This window comes from Acartia tonsa, chromosome 2, assembly GCF_053477335.1.
Source record: "Acartia tonsa isolate MP-2025a chromosome 2, ASM5347733v1, whole genome shotgun sequence".
NCBI classification, from domain to species: domain Eukaryota; kingdom Metazoa; phylum Arthropoda; class Copepoda; order Calanoida; family Acartiidae; genus Acartia; species Acartia tonsa.
In genome coordinates this window covers 60168292-60188776 of record NC_137261.1, presented here as the reverse complement: position 1 = coordinate 60188776, position 20485 = coordinate 60168292, and the positions used below count along the sequence as shown (strand labels likewise).

The following is a 20485-nucleotide window of genomic DNA, read 5'->3' as shown; positions in this document are numbered from 1 at the left end:
TTAATTTAGAATAGAAATAGGGCCCTATAGGTTTAAACTCCTATAAAGATCTGGGTAGAAATATGTTTGTTTTGAAATACTGAAATTAAGGGAATCGAGTTGTCAAGAAATATGTTTGAGTAAGGCAACATATCTATAGTATAGATGTATATACAGACAACTACCTCCCTTCATTTTTCAAAGACCTCTTTCGTCTGCTTCTAAATAATTTTCTGCTACTTAGCTGTGTTAATATAAGCGATACCATTGGTTGATTTTCAATGACCCAATAGGAAGGTTGCACAAGACGATTGCGATGGGGAGATACAGTTATTTAACCCTTTCTCCCTCTAGTGTTTTACTCTAGAGTAAGGCAACAAGGAAACTTTGTAAGTCAACAAACAAAAAATTAAAATACAGTTAAGATTAAAAGTGTATTTATTTATTAATAAGAAAATATAAAACAAATTATAAAACAGTTAATTTTAAATTTAGTTACAACCCCCCGCAGGGGTTAGGCATTGAAAAACCTATAAGATGGTTTAAATTTGGGTAGGTTAGGTTAAGTGTACACTTCGACGTTTGTCATTCCTGCGTTTGTTCTAGGACAATTTTTTTTTACATTAAATGGGATAATAAGAAGAATAGTATGGACGGCTTGGGTTGACAACTCTTCCCTCAAAAACATCATCAAATGTGTTGTACTGCCTGTAACCGGATGAACCTGAAATTGGAAAAAGCTATATATCGCATCGTATTATAGATAGCTTTCCGCGGACATTAAAAGCAAAATTTTAAGATTAAAATCAGGTTTGTTAGCCTTGATGGGCCAAATGTCTAGTCTAACAAACTGGTAATAATTTTATGTTTTTTATCTTATATATATTTGTCGAAAATCGTCTGTAATACAATGCTATGCACGATTTTTCATTATGGCAGAGAACCGGTTCCAAAGAAGCCGTAATGTAAAAAGAGTTAGACAGATTTCTTTGTAGTGCAGCTAAAAAAATACAATAAAAATGTAAAATAAATATTAGAGAAAAATTTTAGGGGGATGTACTAAATTATGAATTACAATAAAAATTTGGAATGAGTATTTGAGAAAAATTTTGGGGGGATGTACTACCCCTCCCAAAAAAAACATTGAAACCAAATCAGTAAATTATGTCATTTCTCAAACCGAATTACTGGTTTTTACTGGGGAGGGGGATAACTCCCGTAACACCCCAAAAAAATATTTTCCTGCCCATTAAGATTTTCTATTCCCCCCCCCCCCAAAAAAAAATAAAAGCTTCAATGTCATAAGTTGAAACTTCTGGACTTTTCCAGAACTTATCAATCTCTTAAAATGTTATGCAAGTCTATTTATTATTTACTAGTGCCATTAACAGGAAAAAGAGGACAAGAGGGAATATTATTATCACGATACACAGGGACAAGAGACCAGGATTCATACCCACTTTACTTTAGTTACACCACAAAACAAGTTTTACGCCAACATTACACCTCTAAAATATCCAAATTTTAAGCAATTTCAAATAAAATTAATTTGCTGGATCACTGCCCCTGACGATTCAAAACAAAAACCAACTTTTTTTTTATTTTGGCGACAAAAAAACTTTTTGTTTGTTGAAAATTAGGTTTATTATTTACCAACTATTAAGCTTTTATATTAATGGAGTAATAATGTTATGAGAATATGTTGGCCACAACTGCTTTTTATTATATTCATATAGTAGACACGACATAAGTTCAGTAATGTAATTGGAAAAATTACATGTCTCTATAATGTCAGCTATGATCACTTTTTATTAATGTCATATAAACTTAAAGATTTTATTTTTAACAATAAGAAACGTTGTCCGATTTTTTTCTTCTTCGCTACTTTTAAGCATATTTGTACTTGTTTTTATTAATTTTACATACATATGTAATACACTTCTTTTCTCATTTTTTACAGTAACGAAGATCGATGAGTAAAAAAGCTCAGGGAGTAAGGGAGGGGACAATGGGCAAATAATTCAATTTTAGAGTTCTAACTCAATATCTTCAAAACCAGATATATCTGGAAAATTCCAAAAATTTAGATATTGCAATCTAGATTTGTATAATAAGAAATTATTAAACACTGAAAGAAAAGTATTTAACATTAGGTTATCCTGTCTTATTTTCCTGTGAATAGTCTGTAATTTATCATACAAGGTATAACCTTAGTACTGGCTGTTTCTTTAAAATAATACCATAATTGGGGGGGTTCTCATATTTGACAAGGGGTTGATTAGAATGGATAGTTACAGAAGTATCACAGTAGAATTTCTGGTTTATTCGACCCATTCTCAGACGAAAACTATTTTGTTTAAAATCCAAAATAAACTTGTTTTGAATTTTTTTTTCAAATTGTCTGCTAGTATTTGTATTGGTTAGTTCAGTAAGAGTCGTCTGCTTTAGAATAATTGTTTTAGCGGCATTCTTTGCGCTGGTACCCAAAGTCTTTGAAATTTGGTAAAATGATAAAAGTTGCATGTGTTCTGGTACCCAAAGTCCAAGACTGTCAGAAATATGAATTTTAGATCCATTGTCCCCTCCCTTCCTCCCTGAAAGAAGCTACTAGTAATTCCGATATGTGAATAGTTTTTTTTCTCATAATTGTTGTGCCTGTATTGCTCTTAAATGTCTTTGTGTATTCTTTTAAGTATAACTAAATTTTTTTTTTTTACTATTTTGCTTGTTTTTCCCATTCCTTTTCTGCATTGTGTTTTTCTTTATACTAGCGGCTACGCTCCCTTTAGGCCTCTAAGGGCCCTTGATGTAGGGGGAGGGAAGGGGGTAGTCAACCCCCGAATTATAAATTTTTTCAAAAGAAAAAGTTTTGGCACCCTTTTACGAAGGGAAGTCCAGTAAGTCATAAAGTGTAGCCATCTAGTGGCATTTTAAAATGTTTTATGGTAATTTTTTTCTAGGGGTGATTTTTCTTGAGGGGTTAGTGGTTCCCCAAAATAGTTTTAAACCATCCCAGGACTGCTAAACTGTAAAGGAGAGCCATATAATTATAGGTTGAGTGGTTAGCGAGATCCTTCAGTACACACAGACACAGATCCTGTCACTTTTATACAAGGATATTGTCTTTTATACCTAACTAGTTGTGTGTAAAACATACTTTAGGCAAATGCACAAAAAAACTACTTATTTATTTATTTAATTTATATTGCAAACATGTTTATATTGGTAGGTATAAATGAAAATAAATTAGCAAGCTGTCAAAAATTATATATTTGCTAACAAAGTTTTGCTTAAAAGTTTGAAATTAATATCGGGTAAATAATATAGGGATAAAGGAAAATTGCATGTTCTCATGTATAATGTCATTGTATAAAAGATTTCTAATTTCTAAACATCCTTCAGACTACCAACTCTATAGTTTCTCAACCTTATGTTTAATTCCTAGAAGTGCCGGAAAGTGTCATGTGTGACGTAAAAAAAATACGTCTAAAAAGAAGGGATGGAGAAGGGGGAAAGGAAACCTCAAAAAAATAGATGGATTTAGACGTATTTTTATGACGTCACACATGACACTTTACGGCGCTTCTTCTAACAGGTTATAAAACTCGTTTGATTATTTGGTATAGAAATACCTTTTTTTATTAATATTATGAAGTACTAGCACCAACGCGGTTAGATGCCTCTAGGGACATTTGAGGAAATGAGGGGTGGGGAAGTTAACCATTCACTTTCAATTTTAGTTTTAAAAGGGAAAGGGAAATTTTTTTCTAGGGTTTCATTTTTCATAGGGGGTGATTTCTCTTGGGAGAGTTGAGATACCCGGCATCGAAATAGTTAAAAACCTTTTTTCGAACCTATAAGTAGCCTCTCTCTAAAGAAGATCCTTCGCTACAGACAATAAAGCATACCACTTTATATAATAGGATAGCTAAAAAACAATGCAGTACCAATATCTATATTTTCTGTAGAGTAGAGCCCAAAGGGTTCAGTGGTTACCTAGATCTTAAGCTTCAGACGGATGGAAGGACGGACGAACAGACATCATTTTCTTTTGTATTGTAGATGAAAATCCTTTTTGAAATTAAAAGGAAATTTAAAACCCCCTTCATCCTTTCAAGTAAAATGTTTTGGTAGTTAACATAAAATTATTTTGTCAATATCAGGTTAAAACAAATTTGACACATTTCGTGCACTCTTTAACTTTGAATAAAATTCTTATTTTGGTGGGAAATAGCTATTTGAACAAAAGAACAAGTAATTCCATTTGTAGTGCAGCAATACAAAGTAGAACTATGTCTATGTGTCTGTCTGTACCGAAGGATCTCACTAACCACTGCATTGAAATGGTTCTCCTTTACAATTTAGCTTCTCATAGATTTTTCGAAGGTTTATAACAATTTTGACAAGGGCACCACCACCCTCCAAAGAAAGATCGCTAATAGAAAAAAAATGATTAATCCTCCCAACAAAAAATTCTTTCCTTTATAGAACTAAAATTAAAATGAGTATAGGTTTTTGAGATATCCTTCTATAATACAAAGTAGAACGATGTCTGTCTGTCCGTCTGTCCGTCTGTCTGTCTGTCCGTCTGTCTGTCTGTCCCTTAAGATCTCGGTAACCACTGAACCGATCGGATTCTACTCTTCAGGGTATCTACCTATTGGTCCTGTGGTGGTTTTAAGCTATTTTCTTGAGGGGTGGGACACCCCAAACCCCCCCAAGAAACCAAAAAATCCCCCCCCCCATTTTTTTTTTTTTTTTTTTTTTTATTAAGGAGATTTCCATGGTCCTTTACGATTTTTGCGATAATTTTTTTTTTTTATCATCTCTTGGGCAAAGCCCCTAGAGGCTAGGGGCGAAGCTGCTAGTATTTTATAAGGCAATTGAAATAAAGGGTTAAAATTCCTTATTGTTTGTTATATCCCATAGACGTCCAAGCTTTTTATTTTTTGGGGGGTAAAATGCCGCAAATTTTTTTTACTCCCCCCAAAATTTTTACCCCGGGGGTAAAATTTGCTTGGGGGGGGGGGGTAATTACTCCCCCTGAAATCTGTTGGCAGGGGTAAATTTTGTTTACCCCCCCCCAAAATTTACCCCCGGGGTAAAATTTTTTTTTTTTTTTTTTTTTGGGGGGGGGGGGGTAAAATGGAAAAAATTCGTTTGGGGGGGGGTAATGTCATTGTACCCCCCCCCCCTTGGACGTCTATGTAATATATCCTTATACTAAAGTAACAGGATGTCTGTTTGTGTGTTTGTGTGTCTGTACCGAAGGATCTCGCTAACCGCTGAACCGATCGGGTTCTCCTTAACAGGGTAGCTTCTCATAGGTACCGGGAAGGTTTATAACTATTTTCTTGGGGGGTGGGACACCCCCAACCCCCCAAAAAAATGAAAAATCCCCCCCCCCCCCGAATATTTTTTTTATAAATTTTTTTATTTAAAATTAAAAATGCAAGGGGGGGGGCACCTTTCCCCCCCCCCAAAAAAAAATTTCGCCCCTAGAGGCCTCTAGGGGCGTAGCCGCTAGTATTTTTAAAAGCATTTAGTGTATTTGAATAAATTCTCAAAATAGTTGGCATAATATACACGAAACCTCTACCTGGTTGTGTTGAATTAGAAAACTTAAAATTTGGTAGGTATTGTCATTCATATCCATAACAGAAGTAACAGGATGTATTTCAAGGAGGGGTATACCCACCACCCGAACAGAAATCGCCCCAAGAAAAAATATTAATACCAAATATATTTTACTTTTCTTTTGGTATTAAAAGTGAATTGCTTTGCTTAGTCGACTTAACGCCTCCCCCCCCCTCCTACTTTCCCCCAACTTCTCTGTAGTGCCCCTAGATTCATCTACAGATGTAACACAGGGATCTAAAGGGATAAGAGAATGGCCAATTAATTTATGTACACCCCAAATGATGATACACAAAATTAACTCTTCTGTGGATTGCAATTAATGATTAAAAAAGTTTGAACAAATAAATATATATCAATCAAAATATAAGTCCCCAAAGTTGTTAGGCCAATGAATAAGAAAACCTAATTATAAAACTTTGGGGACTAGTGTAATAAACAGCCCAATGTCTGCTCCCTCCCTGAAATCCACAACTTAAAACAAGGAAAATATGATTTTTTTCATTTTCTGTACAGAAGTAGAGAAAAATGATTGATAGATATATATTAAATACACAATAATACTTATATTATAAAGATAATATAATATAAGTGTAGTAAGCAGCAATTTACGGACAGGTAATAGGTATATCCTATTATATTAAGAAGTAATTTTTTTTTGTCTGTAGCTTAAGATATCAATTACTACCTGAGTCGATTGGATTCGCTATTTCAGGTAAGCTTTTTTATTTTCAGATTGATGTCTTATGGTTTTAAGCTATTTTTCTATCCCCTTCGAATACAGAGCCCCTAGATGCTAGAGGTGCGTAGTCGCTAGTCAAGATATTTTGAAGAGGACTATCATGCATAATATCAAAATTACTAAAACTTATCTCGCCAGGATTGAAAGCCTATAATTTTCAGATTATATGATTTTTTGACATTTAATGCACTCCAATTTAACTTTTTGCCAAAAATATTTAGTGGATTATTTACCCCACTATTCCCTCGAAACAATTTAAATTTTACCCCAGCTAAAGAGAATCTTACATTGACCCAACCCTGTATCCTTGGAGATAAAAAGTAAGTGTTCCTACTATTTACACGGATGGATAGTGCAAATACTGAGTAAATGGATGTACAATATACGTGGATATTATGACATAGGAAAAATTGTCGTCAATTTAGGTTGCTAACATGGACATAACTTATTGTTCATCCAGTAGGATGGGAGGGGATGGGATAAAGGGAGTTGGTGAAAGAGGGGATCGTTATTTTAGCCAGCTACAAGTTTCAGTTTCCTACAGTACATAATAATCTGGTGTAAGATCCAAGTAATAATAAATCCAATACTAAAGAATAGAAGGTGTGTACTCAGGGATCTAAAGGAATAAGACAATGGCCGATAAATGGATGTACATACCCAATGTTAATACACAAAATTACCCCTTCTGTAGATTACAATTTGTGGTTGAAACGTTAGGACTCTCATTTTAATAAACCAACTAATCAAAATCCATTAAAAGTCTCCAAAATTGTTGAGCCAACGAATAAAAAACGTTATAAAACTTCAGTGACTAATGTTATAAACAGCCTATTGTCCCCTCTCTCTCTGATGTGTACTGTACTGTAGTGTATTTGTGGTAATACGACACCCATACGGACAGGCCCAATACAGAGTTGCTTCGCTGTGACTTATGATAACAAACCCACCGCACTAATCCTATTATATCACTATCCATCTCATGACCGCTGTTAACCCCGCACCCGGCGGTCAAACTAAGCCTGCCTAAATGTGGGGAGGGGACTTGAACATGCAATTATCACGAGTCCATCATGCACTTATATAATCGGGAGGCACTGCCTCCCCTTTTACCACCGCTGCCCCCACAGCCTGTCTACCGTCGGGCGCTAAGCCCTAGCGCCCCACACCCCCTTCAAACCTAACTATTGTCATATTTTTGTTGTATATATATAGTAAACATAACTTGTAAATATTATTCAGTTTAAAATATATAATTCTGTATGATTGAATCCTGCTTGTTTGTTTGGTAGAATACTTAAAGGCTAGGGCCCGTTGAATCCGAACTCGTTACCCCGTGGGCCGAGTACGCTCGGCTTACCAGAACTTGGTGTCAGCGTGTTTCAATCGAGCCTTACAGAACTAGCCTATTCTACCTCTGATTGGACCCTTTGGCAAGTAAGGGGACAATCAGCCGCCAACTGAGAAGCCAACTGACCCGTGAGACGGCCTTTTTAGGTCGAATTTCCATCATTTTGAACGCAATATGTGGGCCTCTGGCCTACGGCAAGCAGATTTAGCCTGCTAAAAGCGCCAGTTAAGACGCTTTGTCCGTGTCGTGTAGGAGTAGCGCTAGGTGCGCAGCCACGGCAACCGGATAATTTAGCTCAGACGGCTACAAAACTGAGTCTAAATTGGCAAGTGTAGCTGGGACAAGCCCCAGGACACCCAGGCCAAACCTACGAGACAGACAGCTGTGTGCTGGTCTCCCTAAGAAGGCAATGTGTGGCTGCGAAGCTTCAGCACACAAGTAAGCCCTACCACTGCGACGGATAGCAGATTTTGAGCCACAGGCACGGCAGGACGGGAAATTCCCTGCCGCTGTCTCCCAGGATTCGAACCCGAGGCGCTGTAGGACGGGCCATTCCCTGCCGCCATTTGTCGGGATTCGAACCAGCGGCGCTGTAGGACGGGTCATTCCCTACCGCCGTCACCCCTCTGAACCTTGCAGGACGGACATTCCCTGCTGCCAGTGCTTCCAGAATCACACCTAGAGCTCCTAGTGATAACAACACATCATTGTGTATAAAAAGTCAACCAAGTGATAAAAATAAATATAAAATTGTTGACCAAGTGATAATTAATAAGCTCTAGTGATTCGAAGCTACAGTCTAAGCCACCATGGTAAGCGATACCACCATAGCTGCGGTGCGGCCACCACCAAAGTTTCTGCCAACCCCAGCCGAACGAGAGGCCCCCTTGTCTCAAGGGCAGGACCTCCACTTCCCCTGCCATATCAGGGTGAGGTTTCCTACTCCTGACCCTGCCCAGCACGTACAGGTTGATGCCATGGTTGATTCTGGCAACCGTGTACCAGGGTCTGCTGTAATTTCTGAGCACCTCATGCACGCAATGGGCGTGCAACGCATGTTGATTCCGGACAACACCCAGATCCTGACTGCTAATGAGGAAGGCCAGCCCCTCCAGGTAATTGGAAAATTAAAAGAGTTATATATGGCAGTTTCACACACTCTTATACTCCATCTATACCACGTGACTGTGGTCCGAAACCTCTCCCACCCTCTTAACTTGGGTGGGTATTTTCTCAAGGAGTTCGGAACTAGGCTCTGTTTCGACATGCAACCACCTTGCTTGTGGGCGCGTGGGGAGTTTATCCCACTCCGTGGCGTCCCCATTGACCGGGAGACAGCCGAGAGAGAGCTAAGCTATGAGGGGCCTCTGCCAGGCCCCCTGCCTGAGCAGCCGCGTGTGGTTGAGAAAGGCACACACTGGGTGGACGCTGAGCTCAACGCACACAAGGGCGCTAACCTGCTAGCCATGGGATTGCCCCCAGTGCCCAAGGTGCCAAGGGAGAGCCTGCCAACAACGTTTCCTGAGATTGCCAGCCCTCCAGAACCAATCTTCTCCTCCGACATTTTTATCAACGGCCAGCCGTGTCCACCTGGCCCCCTCTACCTGGGACCTCCAGCCAGTCCACCAGCCAAGCCCGAGTCCAGACCCGTCAAGTCGCGGTCTGATGTACCCGGAGCCACACTCAACTCTCAGGCCCCAGCCTCTCCCGGCGCCGTGCCCGTCAAGTCGCGGCCGGACGCCCACGGAGCCAAAGCTGGACCCAGCATTTTGGCCTCTCCCAGCACCGAGCCCGTCAAATCGTGGCCGGACGCCCCCGGAGCCAAGCCTGGCTCCGACACGTCAGCCTCTCCAGAAGCCGAGCCCGTCAAGTCGCGGCCGGTGGGTCCCGGAGCCAAGGCTGACCCCTCACCAGCCACGTATAGGCTGAGCGCTGTCACTCCAACTGACGGTCAACCACCCCAGCTCCGCACAGCCAAGCGGGTGGTCCTGCCTGGCCGCGGGGTTATGGCAGTCCCTGTTGAGCTAGTAGGCCATCGCACCAAGGATGCCATTCAACTAGCTGCCCCAGAACAGAGGTTTGGGGAGGACCTTGTTATTCCAGAGGGCCTGTATGCCCACAGGCCTGGCTCTGCCACTGTGTTTAGAGTACTGGTGGTCAATGAGGGGGAGGTGCCCCTCTTGCTGGATGCTGGCCTCCCAGTGGCAGGGGAGCTGGTCAAACCTGACATTCTGGAAGTCTCTGATACGCCTCCCCCGCGTCTCCACTCGGTCCAAGAACCTGCTGAGCCTATAGATATGCAAGAGTTGTGGGAGGCCTTGGAGATGGAAGACAATGAGTTCCTACGCAAGGACCCCTTACTCAAGAAGGAGGTCTGGACTACGTTGTCAGAGTACAGGGACGTCTTCTCCAATTCTACCCCCGGCTGCACAGATGTGGTTGAATTGCAGCTGCGCCTCAAGCCAGGGACCCAGCCGATCCGCCAGAGATTTAGGGATCTGAACCCGCGGCAAGAGGCTGAACTGGAGAAACAACTGGACACTTGGCTGCAGGAAGGAGTCATAGAGCCGTCGGACTCCGCCTGGAGCAGCCCCCTGGTGCCCATCAAGAAGAAGGACGGGAGCACCCGCTGGGCCGTCGACTACAGGGCCCTCAACAAGTGTCTGGAGCTGGACAGCTACCCCCTGCCTAGGATCCAGCAATTGGTGGAACGAGCTGGCGGGCACCGTGTCTACAGTGCTCTAGACGCGGTGGCCGCATACTACACCATCCGTGTGTCTGAGGATAGCCGGCCCTGCACCGCCTTCACCACCCCCAGGGGCTTGTATCAATGGAAAAGGATGCCCTTTGGCCTGGCTACGGCACCGTCTGTCTATTCCAGGTTTATTGCAGGGGTCCTAAACCCACTAGGCACAGCCAACCTCCAGTCCTACCTTGACGACGTCCTGACCTTCCACCAGGATACCTGGGCCCACCTGGCCAGGCTCCGAGAGGTCTTGGAAGCCCACCGCAGGGGAGGGATCCGCCTCAAGCCAGCCAAGACCAAGTTGTTCCGGTCCAAGGTGGATTATCTGGGTCACACCCTCAGCCGAGAGGGGATAGCCATGCAAGAGGACTATATTGACCGCATCTTGGACTGGCCAGCCCCTAGCACCCCCAAAGATTTGCTGGCGTTGCTGGGCTTCTTTGGATACTACCGCCTGTTCATCCCAGAGTATGCAGACCTCACATACGAGATGAATCGGCAGAAGACGGCCAAGGCCCTAACCTGGACGCCTGAGATGGAAGCCCAGCTGCTGCAACTCAAGGACAAGTTCCGACAGGCCCCCATCCGAGCGCCGCCCAGGTTTGATTTACCAGCAGCGTTCCAGCTCACCACAGATTTCAGCAGCCGCGCCATCTCTGCCATACTGAGTCAATGCCAGGAGGGCAAGGAGAGGCTGATTGCCGCCGTGGGGCGCAAGACAACCGACCCTGAGACGCGCTACCCGTCCTGGAAGGGAGAGATGGCCGCCATTATCTATGGGATCCGAAAATTCCACGGCATCTTGTCCTACCGCAGCTTCCAGATCAACACTGATTCCTCTGCCCTGCTACAGATGAAATCACTGAACACATCCACAGGGATGGTGGCCCGCTGGCAGGAGGAGCTAGCGGCCTTAGACTTTACCGTCTGCCACAGGCCTGGCACCCAGAATACCAACGCCGACGCCCTCAGCCGCCGGGAAGATGCCAACATGCCAACGGCTAGCGCCGAAGAATTAGCAGAGCAGGCTGAGTATATCCACAACCTGGCCCAGCTAGGGGAGCCCGCAGCTAGCCGGCCTCCTGCCGCCCGACTGGACTCAGCTAGAGTATTGGAAGCCCAGACACAGGACCCCCTCCTGCTCCGTGTCCGTCAATGGGTGGCTGATGGCAAGGCCCCAACCAAGGCTGAGCTGCGTGGCAAGGAACGAGACGAGCAGCAGTACGCCAGCCGCTTCTCAGCCCTGGGCCTTGACGAACATGGCTGCCTCACCACCACTGACCAGACTCTGACGGGAGAGAGGACAAGATACCTGCTGCCTTCGGCCCTCCAGCAGGATGCGTTCTTTCTAGCCCATGGGACCCCCATGGCTGGGCACTTTGGGATGGACGCAACTATCGCCCGCGTTGCCATGCACTTCTGGTGGCCCAACCTAGCCCGTGACGTCCGCCTGATGGTACAAACCTGCCCTGAGTGTGTCCAGAAAGTTACCAAGGAGAGGCTGAAGCAGGGGATCCACGTGCCCTCCCGCCAGGGGTATCCACAGCAAGTCCTATTCATCGACCTGGTGGGGCCACTGCCAGAGACTCCAGCTGGGAACCGCTACATCCTCACCTGCCAAGATGGATTTAGCCGGTTTGTCAGCCTCTACGCCATCCCCAACAAGCGCACCCTCACGGTGGCTGAAGCCCTGTTGCACCGCCACCTGGCCACGTTCGGATGCCCCCTGAAGATCCATTCCGACAATGGAATGGAATTTACCGGCCAGGTATTCCAGGAACTGGCCTCCCGGCTTGAGATTGGCCTGACACATCCACCACCCTACAATCCGCAGTCCAACCGAGTGGAGAGGTTTCATAGGACGCTCAACACAGGCATGCGCCTGTTCCTAGACAGAGACGATAACAACTGGGAGCCCCACTTGCCTGCCATCGCCTTTGCCTACAACACCAAGGCCTGTAGGTCCACTGGTGTGACCCCGTTCCTGGCCTTCTTTGGGAGAGAGGCCAAACTTCCGGTGGACATGGTGCTACGGCTGCCAGAGACCGAATATGCTTCAGTTCCAGCCAACGTCCAAGCTCTGTTGCAGCGCTACTATGCAGTTTATGATGCCATCCAGCAGAAGGAGGAGGGAGCCATCAGGAGGAGCGCGGCAGCTTACGAAGGCACGGCCAAGTATGAGGTTGGAGACTTGGTCTGGTACCTGGCCCCTCGCCTGGTGCCAGGAAAGGCAGCCAAGATTACCAAGAGATGGACTGGCCCCTGGAAAGTAGTGAGGAAAGCTACAGAAGTCCATTATGTCATCAAACCTGCCTCTCCAGTAGCCAGGATCTCAGAAGTTACCGCGCATGTAGGCCGACTGCGCAAATACACTGGAGATGTGACTGCCCACCAGATCCCAGAGGACATCCAAGTTGACGTGGACGGCGACGAGGATGCCACCGAGCTGCCAGTTGGAGCGGCGGCGCCCGCAGCTAGCAACCCAGGAGAGTTCCCAGTGCACCAGCCAGCCGCGGCCGCCCCACAGCCTAGCGGCCAAGATCGTGACCCAGTGGAGGAAAACCTGCAGGAGCAACCCAACGAACCACCGCCGCCGCCGCCTGCTCCAGAGCCACTCAGAGATGCCATCTGGAACCCTGACGCAGACATGGAGAACCTGCCAGCCAGCAGCGGACCTGTAGGAGAAGAGCCAGCCACTGCGATGGAAGAAGCCGCCCCAGAAGAAGAAGAAGAGGCCATGTGCCCCCTGCTGATGACAGCCATCCCCATCCGGGTAGGAGCTAGGAGGCCAAGCAACCTGAATCAAGCAGGCGCCCTCATGGAGTTCTATGCGCCCTTTGCCATCACCATTCCACCCTTAGGAACCACCAGAATCTGCCTAGGCCTCCGTGTCCAGCTACCAGCCGAGACAGAACTGATCCTGCAGACGAGGCAAAATTTCCAGCGGCGAGGCCTGGCCGTGGCCAACCCACGCCTAGAAGCCAACCAGGAGCTGACAATGCTGATCACCAACCACAGTCAGACCGAGCAACGAGTGTCCCGAGGAGCCTGTGTAGCCCGAGCTGTCCTCCATCGAGCTGTGCCCCAGGAACTGCCTGTCCGGCGCATGAGCCGGCTGTCGTATCCCCAGGTTCAAGGCCTGGTGTCTCAAGAGCCACGCAACCCTTGAAGGGGAGGTTGTGGTAATACGACACCCATACGGACAGGCCCAATACAGAGTTGCTTCGCTGTGACTTATGATAACAAACCCACCGCACTAATCCTATTATATCACTATCCATCTCATGACCGCTGTTAACCCCGCACCCGGCGGTCAAACTAAGCCTGCCTAAATGTGGGGAGGGGACTTGAACATGCAATTATCACGAGTCCATCATGCACTTATATAATCGGGAGGCACTGCCTCCCCTTTTACCACCGCTGCCCCCACAGCCTGTCTACCGTCGGGCGCTAAGCCCTAGCGCCCCACACCCCCTTCAAACCTAACTATTGTCATATTTTTGTTGTATATATATAGTAAACATAACTTGTAAATATTATTCAGTTTAAAATATATAATTCTGTATGATTGAATCCTGCTTGTTTGTTTGGTAGAATACTTAAAGGCTAGGGCCCGTTGAATCCGAACTCGTTACCCCGTGGGCCGAGTACGCTCGGCTTACCAGATATTTACTTCCCCAAATGTATGTCTCGAAAATTGAAAAAAAAAATAGGTATAAGGTATAACCAACTAGCGAAATAAATCTAAATTAAATTTTGGGGGCAAATGATGTTCGTCAATTTTACGAGGTGTTGCCCCCCAACGACAGCTGAAAAACACGTATAGGGAGGGACGGGACATTGGGCTGTTTATTAAAAAAGTTTCTAGCGTATTATAATAACCCTTTTTTATTATGTTGTCTAACAACTTTGGGGACTTTTATCAAATTATGATTGGTTAGTTCATTAGCTGAGCTTCCAAACTTTTCAACCACTAATTGTAATATACAAAGGAGGGTATTTATTGTATCATCATTGGGGATGTTTATCAATTTATCGGCCATTGTCTTATCCCTGTAAGTGGTTTCGCTTTAAGTATCTAGGATTGTTGCTTTTATTTTTTTTATTTCAAAACAAAAATTTTGGTTTTGTTTGAAATTCATTTGTAAACTTTTATAAAAAGGATGAATTGAATAATTTTCCAATTGCACAGACAAAACAAAAACACCTTCAGTTTTGTTTTAGAATAAAGTTGAAACAAAATAAATTGTAAAAGAATATTTTTTCCTCAGTAAAGTATGGCACTGAAACCGATCAATATCGGCTGGATTAGAACCGGTTCTCAGTAATTGTGAAAAATCATGTATAGCATCAAATTACAGATAATGATAAAAAAGAAAACATAAAATAAATACCAGTTTTGTTAGCCCGGGACTATGGAGCCTTGGGGATAACATAATCTTAGAAATTTTCATTTTAATATCGGCGGAAAGCTGTCTATAATACGTATACAATGCGATAGTTATGTTATAGTTTAGAAGTATATCTTAAATACAAGACACTGACGTACTGACAGTTGAACGGATACTCAAATATTTTTCTTTATTCAATATGTTCACAGACAAGTAGAAAATGAGTATGCAATTTTCTTTTTTCTTTTCCAGTAGGAAATCCAGTGGCTACTCTGCAAATGGTCTTATCTGTCCCTTTATTTAATTTTCATTTTTACAAAAATTTTACAATTTGTACAAATATTTTAATTTTCTTTTTGTTTACTAGCGACTTCGCCCCTAGGGGCATCTAAGGACTCTCGAGTATGGGGTGGGGGGAGTCGCCCCCCTCACCAATTCCAATTGAATTTAAAAAGAAAAAGAGAACAAATATTTTGGACAAGAAATTTTTTAGGGGCGATTTCTCCAAAATAGATGAAAACTTTCCTCTTGATACTTTTATGTACAACTAAATATTATTGTTCTTTTTACTTTGAGAGTATGAATGGACCTAGTAAAGAGAATATTGTCTTTACATTTATTGTCTTACAGTTTGCAAGAGTAAAGGAAAATAAAATAGTATTAAGTATCATTTTGTGAACTAGCGGTTACGCTCCTAGAGGCCTCTAGTAGCTCTTGAGCTGTTAAGAGTTGGAGGGGGGGGGGGGGGTTATGCGATTCCTCCCCATTTTCAAGTTTAGTTCAAAAAAGAAATATCAAAAAATAAAATTTTAGTTCAAAAAAGATAAATCTTACATAAAAATTTAGTGAGGGTGGGTCATCATATTTTTCTAGAGGAGATTTATTTTCGGTACCCTGACCCAAAATCGTTAAAAACCTTCCCAATACCTATAAAAAGCCATCTTGTAAAGTAGAACCATATAGGTTCTTTGGTTAGCAAGATCATTTTGTACAAATAGACACAAAGACAGACAAACATTCTGTTACTTTAATATACAAATATATTACACCTTTGTAAAATATAGTTGAACGAATGAACGAAATGTGAAATGAATTTGACATGTTAATTCAAAACGACTTTAAGTTATTTTACAAAGTTGGTGGTAATTTATAATTTGTTCTGAATTGTTACACTTTGAACTTAACAAAACATTTGATAATATGTTGAAAAAATGGTAACTATATTATTAAAGCGACCATAAATTTCTGTCCGCTAATTATAATTAAAAAGATAAATGTGAATCTTGTGGTCACTATTAAATTGATTGTACCTTACTGTTCCAAAAATCATTTTAAATGGTGTGGACTTTACAAGCCTAAATCCGTTGAGTAAGTATGGACGGACAGAGCGGCAAGAATATAGAAAAGCTTCGATTTTAATTGTTGGTAACCAAAAGGGCTGTAGAATATAGGTGGATTTTATGCCAGGTAAAAATTGTCGTCAATTTAGCTTGCTAACATAGAACTCGTTTATTTGTCAATTCGTTCATCCAGTAGGAGAGGATTGGGTAAAGCAGAGAATTGTTATCTTAGCAAGCTAAACATATCATTTTATAAGAAAACATGAAAATCTGGTGTAAGATCCAAGTAATAATAAAATCCATTTTGTAACACACTATTTGATGTATCCGGAATACTAGAGACTGTTTATTAATGAGAAGTATAATATGAAAATATTTTGATGTTGTTGTATGGATGTAATGTACAATTACCTACATATTATAAATATTTAGTATACCATAGAGAAAATATATAAGAGGCCAAATACCCAACCTTTTTAAGAAGCTAAGATACTCTATAAGGTCCTAATATATGTTGCAAAGGCTTTGCTATTAATAAGCTAATTCTTTATGTTGTAGTATACTAGCGGCCTAGCCCTAGCCTCTAGGGGCTTTGCCCCAAGAGTTGATAAAAAAAATTAAGGCAAAATTCGTAAAAGGACCAGGGAAAGAGGTGTCATTTTTTCTTGGGAGAGTTGAGATACCCTACCCTCAAAATAGTTATAAACCTTGCAATAACCTATATGAATTTTCACCACATAGGTTCAGTGGTTAGCGATATATTTCGTTAGAAAGAAAAGGGGTTGTGCTCTTAAAGAAAGTGTCCATTTATGTGTATGGGTGTTTTTTGTTATACCTTTGCAACGTTTTCCAGAGAGAAAAGGTCTCAAAACATTTTTTACATGCTTTAATTCTACTCTTTAACAACCATCTTTATGATGTTTACTTACTTACAATTATCAAATTAATATAAGATTACATTTTGGTTATACATGTGTTTTTGGTTATGAAACCATGGAGAAAAATATCATGAAAATTAGGTAATATATATTAAGAATGGATATATGATATACGTGGATATATTGACAAGGGTAAAATATCGTCAATTTAGTTTGCTAATATGGAATTTATTTATTGATCAGTTCATTCATCCAGTAGGACGGAAAAGGATGGGGTGGATAGGGAGTACCATTATTTTAGCCCGCTGCGATTCAAACTTTATTAGAGAATTTTAAAATCTGTTGTAACATCCAAGTAATAATATATAATCAGTGTATTAGGTATGACAGAATCAAATATGCCAAGAATAAAATTTAAAAGATTTTATCATCCATAAGGAAAAAATTTATTTGGAAAACAAATATGTTATAAAACAGATATCTAGACACCATAAAAAAAAGAGAAAAAAGAAATAAAATTAATGATACGATATAATGTAAAAAATCGCGAAACCTCATAAAAAGATATATTATGTTTCTTTTGCAGCATTACCAACAGACCGACTGACCAAATGAGTTGTTAAAAGGTTACTCTTAGAAAAGGGAAACTTTACAATTGAAATTAGCAGTTTATCTTAAGTAGCAGCCAAGAAAATTACATCCCCCCATAGCGTATAGGGATAAACAGATGAGCGCACGGATAGACTCTAGTCATAATCTAGCTTCGCTGTAGTATATTTAATTTTTTTGAATTTTTAATTAATTTTATGAATAAACAAAAAAAATACTAATATAAAAAATATTATGGATCTAAAATCAATATTTGTCTAACCTGTTTGGTCATTAAATTCAACCTCCATATAGACACTCTCCTTGTAGCGGTAGTTGGATCCTGCACGGCTTCCCACACATCTGTACACCCCTTCATCCCTGAATATATCAAGTATATATATATCCTTACTCCCTGGTAGTTAGATATAGTATAGCTTCCTATACATCTGTACACCCCTTCATCCCTGAATATATCAAGTATATATATCCTTACTCCCTGATAGTTAGATATAGTATAGCTTCCTACACATCTGTACACCCCTTCATCCCTGAATATATCAAGTATATATATCCCTACTCCCTGGTAGTTAGATATAGTATAGCTTCCTACACATCTGTACACTCCTTCATCCCTGAATATATCAAGTATATATATATCCTTACTCCCTGGTATAGTTAGATATAGTATAGCTTCCTACACATCTGTACACCCCTTCATCCCTGAATATATCAAGTATATATATCCTTACTCCCTGGTATAGTTAGATATAGTATAGCTTCCTACACATCTGTACACTCCTTCATCCCTGAATATATCAAGTATATATATCCCTACTCCCTGGTAGTTAGATATAGTATAGCTTCCTACACATCTGTACACCCCTTCATCCCTGAATATATCAAGTATATATATCCCTACTCCCTGGTAGTTAGATATAGTATAGCTTCCTACACATCTGTACACCCCTTCATCCCTGAATATATCAAGTATATATATCCTTACTCCCTGGTATAGTTAGATATAGTATAGCTTCCTACACATCTGTACACCCCTTCATCCCTGAATATATCAAGTATATATATCCTTACTCCCTGGTATAGTTAGATATAGTATAGCTTCCTACACATCTGTACACCCCTTTATCCCTGAATATATCAAGTATATTAGACCTATTCATGAAAATACTATTTTTCGAATTTCATTCTTCTGCTAACTTACTAAGTTACTTTAGGGGCCTAGAAATACATGTACAAAATTTCAGCTCTCTATCTCTACTGGCGACCTAGCGCCAGGCATGTAAAATATCAATAGATAACGGTAGCACGGCGGTTTTAACAATATCTCAGTAATGTGCAGGTTTTAAGCTCTTCTGCGAATCTGCATATGTCAATTTAAACACATAAGGACAAAGATATGATATCCCAAAAATCTTTTGTCTAAGTCTACTCTACACCTAGCGCCAGTCAGTTTTCTGAAATCATGCATTTTATACCTGTGGAAAAAGAAATTGCTAGCGCTAGGTGTAGAGTAGACGTTGAAAAAAGATTTTTTGGGATATTATATCTTTGGCCTTATGATTTTAAGTTGAAATATGCAGAACACCTAAATTCATCTTCCAAGCCATTCTCGCGTTTAATTTTTTTTATAAAATAACGGGATTTCAAAACTGCCCTTTAAAAAGGCCTAAAAAATTCTTTTTTATTTTCACTTTTTTCACTGTTAATAGTAACAACTTATTAAGATATTATTCTCAGTTTAGGTTAGCGGAAGAATGAAACTCGAAAAATGGTATTTTCATTAGGGTTGGGCCGGATATTTTTTTTGGCCGGTAGAGGGCTATAACTAAGTGACTTCCGAAATATGGGTATGACACATAACTGAGAGTTGAAATTTTTTTAATACCTCTTTCCTGGCAGGCACAGGATACCAGCAAATCTGGTAAGGTCATTCAGGTAAAAAGTAAAAATATTTTTTTACTTAAACAAAGCATTTCATGTTATCTAATACTAAAATATCCTATAGTCGTACATCCTCATATGTAATATAGGTGTTCAAGTCGATTTCAGGTTCCAGGTATAATCCTGCAATTCCTGAACCTCCATGTCTCCAGATATCTTTAAACGGTTCCTGTGACCGCAAATTTTTACTTAAAGATTTCAAATTTTAAACTTAGGCTTTTTTATATATCTTCATGACATATTACAATTCATAAAATCCGTTGCCGTTTACCTGCCAACCGTCGGTTTGCGGCTGGCAGCTGCCAAGTACTGCTGCCACCGCAAAAATTTATGTTTTAAGATTTCTAATATAAAATTTACATAAAGATAAACATATTCAGAAAAAAATTGTTCTTCTAGCTTCAATAATAAGAAAATAAAAGCCATTTAAGATTAAAAAAACAGAGATTTTTGTTGTAAAATATAAAAGATTATATTGCCGGATATCCGGCCGGATAGTTTCAATATCCGGTATCCGGCCGGATATTGAAAATGGCCGGATATTCGGCCCAACCCTAATTTTCATGAATAGGTCTAATATATATGTATATATTTACTCCCTGATAGTTTATCTCCATTGTCTTATCCCTTAAGATCCCAGACAAAATTAGACTTTTCAATTTAAATTTTTCATAATTTAAAAGAATTTATTTCTTATTTATAAACTTGCAGGACTTTTTGAATTGTGATTAACATTATTATTTTTCATAAACTTATTATTATAAATTAACAAAAAATGCTTCGATTTTTGTTTTTACTAACTTTCGAACCCAATGGAAAAAAACCTTAATGTTTGATTAGCCTTAATGTACTATATATAAAAGATAAAAGT

The 20485-nt window shown here is 41.0% G+C and overlaps 1 protein-coding gene across 2 annotated transcripts in view; it reads right to left on the bottom strand.

Moving 5' to 3' along the window:
- Window positions 1-399: 399 nt before the first annotated feature.
- The window catches only part of LOC145312264 (uncharacterized), a 43060-nt gene continuing 22974 nt past the window's right edge, over window positions 400-20485 (bottom strand). For both annotated transcript variants that reach the window (XM_080151499.1, XM_080151500.1), the window contains exons 9-10: window positions 17936-18033; window positions 400-703 (exon numbers count right to left, since the gene is read on the bottom strand). In XM_080151499.1, the coding sequence (XP_080007625.1) occupies window positions 603-703; window positions 17936-18033 (199 nt within the window). In that variant the 3' untranslated portion in view covers window positions 400-602. The remainder of the gene's footprint in view (window positions 704-17935; window positions 18034-20485) is intronic.